At 38.6% G+C, this 7,141-nt stretch overlaps 1 protein-coding gene across 1 annotated transcript; it reads right to left on the bottom strand.

Moving 5' to 3' along the window:
- Positions 1-5,941: 5,941 nt before the first annotated feature.
- LOC147624838 (uncharacterized) lies at positions 5,942-6,842 on the bottom strand. Its single transcript, XM_086818068.1, has one exon. The coding sequence runs from the start codon at positions 6,640-6,642 to the stop codon at positions 6,106-6,108; it is 537 nt and encodes a 178-aa protein (XP_086674194.1). The 5' UTR covers positions 6,643-6,842; the 3' UTR covers positions 5,942-6,105.
- Between the last annotated feature and the right edge of the window lie 299 nt (positions 6,843-7,141).

Raw genomic sequence — 7,141 nt, 5'->3', positions numbered from 1 at the left:
TCTCTCACACACACACACAGTTTCTCTCTCTCTTTCTCTCTCTCTCTCTCTCTCTCTCACACACACACACGCGCTTTAAATTTGGCACCTAAGTCTAGGTGCCATAAAAAATCTAGTGGCACTTTTGCCATCAACCATGGGTGCCAAAATGTCACCTTTGGCTAAAATTTTGAGTGTCCCTTTTAATAACAAACCACTTTACTTTGAGTAATGAAAACATATTAGTTTTGTAAGTGCATTAAGCTTTCACAATTCAATAGAAGTCTTCTCATCACACAAAATACATTATAGCAAGAGAATTTTTAAAGGCATCATAAATTATTGAAGACTTTCAAAACTTTCAAGTTATTGAAGACTTTCCATATTTATTATGCATTGTGTACTATATTATATATTATATAGGATATATACCCCTAAGGCTAGGTGCCATTGGGCACTTCCCTTGTTTTTTCAAAGTACCACGTTGGCACTTTTACCAGAAAACGGAGGTGCCATTTGGCACTTGAAATTGTGAAAGGCTCCCGTACATGTGCCAAATTTAAAGCTTGCACACACACCAACACAGTCTCTCTCTCAAACACACAGGGTATTGCTTCGCGAGTAATGCAAAGGCGCGCACTACCAATATATAGGGGGCGATCTCTCTCTCTCTCTCTCTCTCTCCTTCCAGCCAATTTGCGCACATGGTAGCACAAGAGGTCTCTTCATCCTCCATCACAAGACCCCTGACTTCGTGGGGGAACCTTCGTGCGACACCGCGCCCCTCCACATGTACCTCTTCGCCTCCAGCCTCACATTTTCCACCACCCACCACACGTACCAAGTACAAAAGATTCCCTTCGCACTTTCTCGGGAACCTTGCACCCCACGTTTCAACTTTCTCGTGCTTTCCACTGTTGATATTTTACTTCGAAATTTGAACGCCCTCTGCAAACTACTAAACTATGTCAATCTAATTTTTTTCTTTGGAGAATATTTATAGTATTAAACTTCAAAAAGACAGAAATTACAGCATATAAGAGTCCTTTTTACGTCATCACAAAAAGAGAGAATAATGCCCCTCTACCTATTGAATTGCGACAAGCATGATCTAGGTCAATCAAATTTTCAACTGGGTTGATTTTTGGCACAGTTGGAAATTTGTGTTGAAAACTTGGCCAAGTATATCTAGTTCTCTAGAGTGAGAAGAACCCTCTAGCGTTTATTTTTTAAGGTTTCAAATTGCACACATTTTTTTGGGAAATAGATATATATATAATATTATCACTTAAGGATCTTTACAAATTGGGGAGGTGCACTACTACAAAACCTATGTATCACGTGCATTCAAGGGGTATTTAAAAACCCCCTTACATGTGAATTTTTCATGAATAAAATGTCTTCTTTTTTTTATGGACTTATGGTTTTTTTAAATTGATTAAAAAACTCCTTCTATAAATGTATTTCTGTAAATTTGCTTTAAATTTTATAATAAAAAATCTTTTCATTTGAACTCACGTGCTATACTTACATATTTTTAGGTGAACCCCGAGTTCACAAAAAGGTTCAGAGAGGTCCTAGGCCACTCTAAATGGGATCTTTTATGTAAGCTGCTCAATTGCAATGTAAATGATTTCGAATAGGCTCAAATTGTAGACTCTAGAGAGCACTTCTCAACAAAAATTAAAGAAGTATGAGGGAGCATTGAAATATTTTTAGAACCCTACACATTCACATGGAAGGGTTAAAAAATGATCTTCCTCATGAAAAGGACACTTAATAATATATAGTAAAAGCAATATTCTGTGATTGATTCTCTGTAATTTTTGAATTTTTATTTAGTGTGATACACAAAGTATGACTTTCAAAACTTTTATTTGATTTGATATAACTTACCTTATTGCTTTTTTTTGAATCTTGAAACATCGAAGCACTACACCAATGTTTAGGCCTCATAGTCATATAGGCTTCATAGTCTCATCTGTCACACTTGCAAGCAGTGCAATGCATTGATGAATGTGAAACGCCTTAAACTAGGAGCCTTGTCTTTTGTGTAACTTCTCAGACTAAATTTAATATGTGTTACTTTTCTTTTAACTTTTTAGATCTATGATTCTATCAAGAAACATATACATTTGTTTTGATCTTTATCATGTAACTAGTATTGCACCCACGCATTGCTGCGGCCAACCAAGGTTCCAGAAAAGAACTATTCCCTCTCTACAACCATCTCTCTCTCTCTCTCTCTCACACACACACACACACACATGCACATGCACATGACCCTCTCCCTTTCTCTGTCACATACACACACTCTCAAATGTTGAAACTCTCTCTCTCTCTCTCTCTCTCTCTCTCACATGCACACACATATACACACCTGCTCTCTCTCTCTCTCTCTCTCTCTCACATGCACACACATATACACACCAGCTCTCTCTCTCTCTCTCTCTCTCTCTCTCTCTCTCACACACACACACACACACACTCCCTCTCTCTTCTTACACTCTCCCACACATAGAAGCCCTCTCTCTTCTTACACTCTCCCACACATAGAAGCCCTCTCTCTCTCTCTCTTTCAATCTCTCTCTCTCTCTCTCACTTACACTCTCTCTCTCACGCACACATACACATATGTAAATATATAGTATATACAATATTATGTTTTAGATACACAAACCTATACATAGACACATATACTTATACATATATACATGTATTTAGAAATATAAATACAAACATCGACATAATTTCATTAATTTTGATTAAATTTTAATGTACAGAGATGGGTGATAAGTTGTGATCACTTTTAAATATATAGATAGATATATCATACACACATCTAAACACACACACACACACACACACATACACACACACACACAAACATATATATATATATATATATATATACATACATACATATGTATGTATGTATATATAAATGTAAATAAAAACACACACACACACATGTATACACACATATACATATATGTTTTCTATTTAATTTATATGTTATTAAAAGCTACTTTTTATTCTCTATCTCTCACTCTCTTTCTCTCTCTTTTTACCCTCCCTCATTACATCGTTCTTCTCTCTCTCTCTCTCTCTCTCTCTCTCTCTCTCTCTCTCTCTCTCTCTCCAGGTCTGCCCCATCTCACTCTCTCTCAAGCACATTAAACACATAGATGCAGATGGACGCACATGCATGCATATACTCTCTCTCTTTATATATGTGTATCCATAGCGAGTGTCTGCATGTACGTGTGTGTGAGCATGTGAATATACTCGTGTGTACATCTATGTGTGTGCACGTGTAGGTGCATATGTGTGTGTGAGTGTGTGCATGTCCATGTGTGTGCACCTGTACTTGTGTATGTGAGTGTATTTATGTGCTTGTGTGCATGTATACACATGTGTGTATGTGCAAGCTTGAGTATGTGTGCAAGTGTGCATATCTTTATATGTTGCATGTGTGTCCATGTGTGCGAGTGTGTGTATGTGTGTTTGTATGCGTGTGTGCACGTATAATGTGCTTGTGTCTGTGTATTATGTGTGTGTGTGTGTGTGTATGCATGAACATACATGTGTGTGCGGCGTCGATATACATATAAATCTATTTATATATACATGCTTACATACCTATAGATACACATACATACATAATATATATACGTGTGTGTGTATGTATATTCTCTCTCTTACACATGCACATAATATATGTGTTTGTGTGTGTATGTGCAAGCTTGAGTATGTGTGCAAGTGTGCATATCTCTATATGTTGCACGTGTGTCCATGCGTGCGAGTGTGTGTATGTGTGTTTGTATGCGTGTGTGCACGTATCATGTGCTGGTGTCTGTGTGTGTGTGTGTGTGCATGAACATACATGTGTGTGCGTCGACATACATATAAATCTATTTATATATACATGCTTACATACCTATAGATACACATACATACATAATCTATACAAGATTAACCACAACCCCACCTCCCTCCACGTGGCCAAAGGAGGTGGGGCTAATTAAAAATAATCACTCCTCCTGCAAGCGTGAGGAGGAGCCAAATCTCACATCTTCCAATGCAATTTTGAATTTCAATCTAAGAAGATCTCATCTCACATCTTTCAATGAAATCTTTGTATACATGCTTACATACCTATCGATACACACACCTAAATCTTTGTATACATGCTTACATACCTATAGATACACACACTTATATATATTATGTATGTATGTGTATCTATAGGTATGTAAGCATGTATACAAAGATTTCATTGAAAGATGTGAGATGAGATCTTCTTAGATTGAAAGATGTGAGATGAGATCTTCTTAGATTGAAATTCAAATTTGCATTGGAAGATGTGAGATTTGGCTCCTCCTCATGCTTGCAGGAGGAGTGGTTATTTTGAATTAGCCCCACCTCCTTTGGCCACATGGAGGGAGGTGGGGTTGTGGTTAATCTTGTATAGATAAGGTCCCCCTCCACCCACCCAAGATCTCAACTCATATTACAAAGGAGTATGAAGGTCCTTCTCATGATACTAGAAGAGCATTAGCTTATGATTTTCTTTTTAACTCTAGAGGTTCTATGTGGGCGTGGGAACCTTTAAAGGAGAGTACATTCCTCAAGGAGGTAGCACGTGTGTGCACGCAAGTATTTAAAATATCTTTTATTATTTAAATTTTTATATTTTTAAATAATTATTCATGCCCCCTTTTTCAATGTACAAGTTTGTATTTTGAATTTAAAACCCTCCAAATCTACATAAATAAAGTAAATATTTAAAATGTTATACGTGTAATATAATAAATAAGTTTAGTTATTTATTCATTTTAATAAATAAAAAAATATGTATAAATAATCATTTTACTAAATATGTAGATTTTAATGTATTTTTATATTTATTAAAGTGTATTTATGTATTAATAAATAAAAATAGATATATTTATATTTATTACTTAATAGATACTAAAGATTATATATTTATTATTTGATAAATATATATGTTAATATATAAGTTATCGATTCTAGATGCTTCCAACCCCAATCAAATACAAGCAAGATCAACAATATAAGCACACAAATCTAGGCTCATTTATATCAAAGCAACATCTTAGGAGCTCCCATTTAAGAGAGGCTGCACTGAGAGAGAGAGAGAGAGAGAGAGAGAGAGAGAGAGAGAGAGAGAGAGAGAGACGTGCTCTCGTTAAGAGAGGCTGCACTGAGAGAGAGAGAGAGAGAGAGAGAGAGAGAGAGAGAGAGAGAGAGAGAGAGAGATTGCATCCTTGTTGGTAGCATTTCTCATCATCTCATGAATGATTGGTACTTTTGATTTTGTAAAAGAGAAAAAAATGTTTTATCTTACACTGTGCAAAGCATCATTTTTAAACCTTTTCAATCTCCTAAAACTTTACACAAACCTTAGTTTGCAACCCCCTTATCCTTCTCTGAACGTCTTAATTATTTCATTTCTCACAAGAATTAGGCCCCTATTATTCACCCAAACAAAATTTAAACTATAAATATGTTTAGGTCTAACTTTGGGTTTTCTAATACCAACGTTGATCTCAGCCAGCCATGCCCCATTTGCTCTATGTGGGTTGAATCAAAACTGGGCACTACCAAAAGGTTGCACTTGTGTGTCAAAGAAGATTGCTGCAGCATTGTAACATGGCTCAAACATGTTTTTTTCCATAGGAATTACTTTCTTGATCAATATTTAAAAATTATTTATAGAAATAACTATTTTCATCATTTGCAATGAATTGGGAGGTGTGATTTTCTAGGCAAGTAGTTTGAAAACATGTAAGAAGATTGATGAATTTCAGGTTAGCCTTGAAGTTGATTCGTGCGGCTTTGGTAATCTTAGTTGTACAAGCTATTGATGTCTATATTACTTTTAGAAGAAAATTTGGCCAAGGTAAAGACTTTAGGAGAGTTAGGAGAATAAGAATCAAAACAAAAAAACAAGACCATCGATTAAGACCAATCGAAAATTTTCAGTCAACAATTTGACATTTGCTCTACAATGGTTGGATGGAAAATTTCGTCTGTTAAGTTTCAAGAGTGTCTCATTCACAAAGCAACCTTGACATTTACTTTGAATCGTTGGTGCTTGCGTTAGACGGATGCCGTCATGAGCCTGGAGAAACTTTCAAAGTCGATGGCTGTGGTATTGCTTACCGCCGCTTGGCCAGCGGCCACGGCCACCATGGCGTCAAGGTCCTCGTCGGAGAGGGGCTGCCCAAACATGGCCATGGCGGCCTGGAGATCCTCTCTGCTCAGAAGCCCATCCTTGTTCACGTCCAGTACATGGAACACCTCCCGCATCGCCCTGCCCTCCGCCCGACTCAAACCGTCGTCGGCGCCACCTACTCCGCCCTTGCCGATGTCCATGAGACACCGGAACTCCTCCAAGCTCACTGCCCCGTCACCGTCCAAATCAGCCATGGTTATCATGGAGTTCACCTCCTCGTCGCTGATGGCCTGCCCCACGCAGCTGGCGAAGAAGGCAGACAAGTCCGGGGACCTGATCTCGCCGTCACCGTCTCTATCCAGCACCTCGAAGGCTTGCTCAAGGCACGAAGGATCGTCGGAGCGTCTGGCCATTTGGTGCCAGAGCCCTGGAAGGCCGGCATCGCTGCTACGAGGGCACATGATCTCGTCTCTCTCTCTCTCTCTCTCTCCCTGCTCTCTCTCACACACACACACAGTCTCTCTCTCTCTTTCTCTCTCTCTCTCACACACACACACACCAACACAGTCTCTCTCTCAAACACACAGGGTATTGCTTCGCGAGTAATGCAAAGGCGCGCACTACCAATATATAGGGGGCGATCTCTCTCTCTCTCCTTCCAGCCAATTTGCGCACATGGTAGCACAAGAGGTCTTCAGGCTCCTCCATCACAAGACCCCTGACTTCGTGGAGGAACCTTCGTGCGGAACCGCGCCCCTCCACTCCACATGTACCTCTTCGCCTCCAGCCTCACATTTTCCACCACACGTACCAACAAAAGATTCCCTTCGCACTTTCTCGAGAACCTTGCACCCCACGTTTCAACTTTCTCGTGATTCTGGTCCTGCCCACTGTTGATATTTTATTCGAACCCCAAACTATGTCAATCTATTTTTTTTTAGAATATTTATAGTATTAAAC

The sequence above is a fragment of the Cibotium barometz genome, chromosome 24 (assembly GCF_041138505.1).
Source record: "Cibotium barometz isolate CiBa-2024 chromosome 24, ASM4113850v1, whole genome shotgun sequence".
Classification (NCBI taxonomy): domain Eukaryota; kingdom Viridiplantae; phylum Streptophyta; class Polypodiopsida; order Cyatheales; family Cibotiaceae; genus Cibotium; species Cibotium barometz.
The sequence above is the reverse complement of the archived record's forward strand: the minus strand, read 5'-3'. Positions and strand labels throughout refer to the sequence as shown.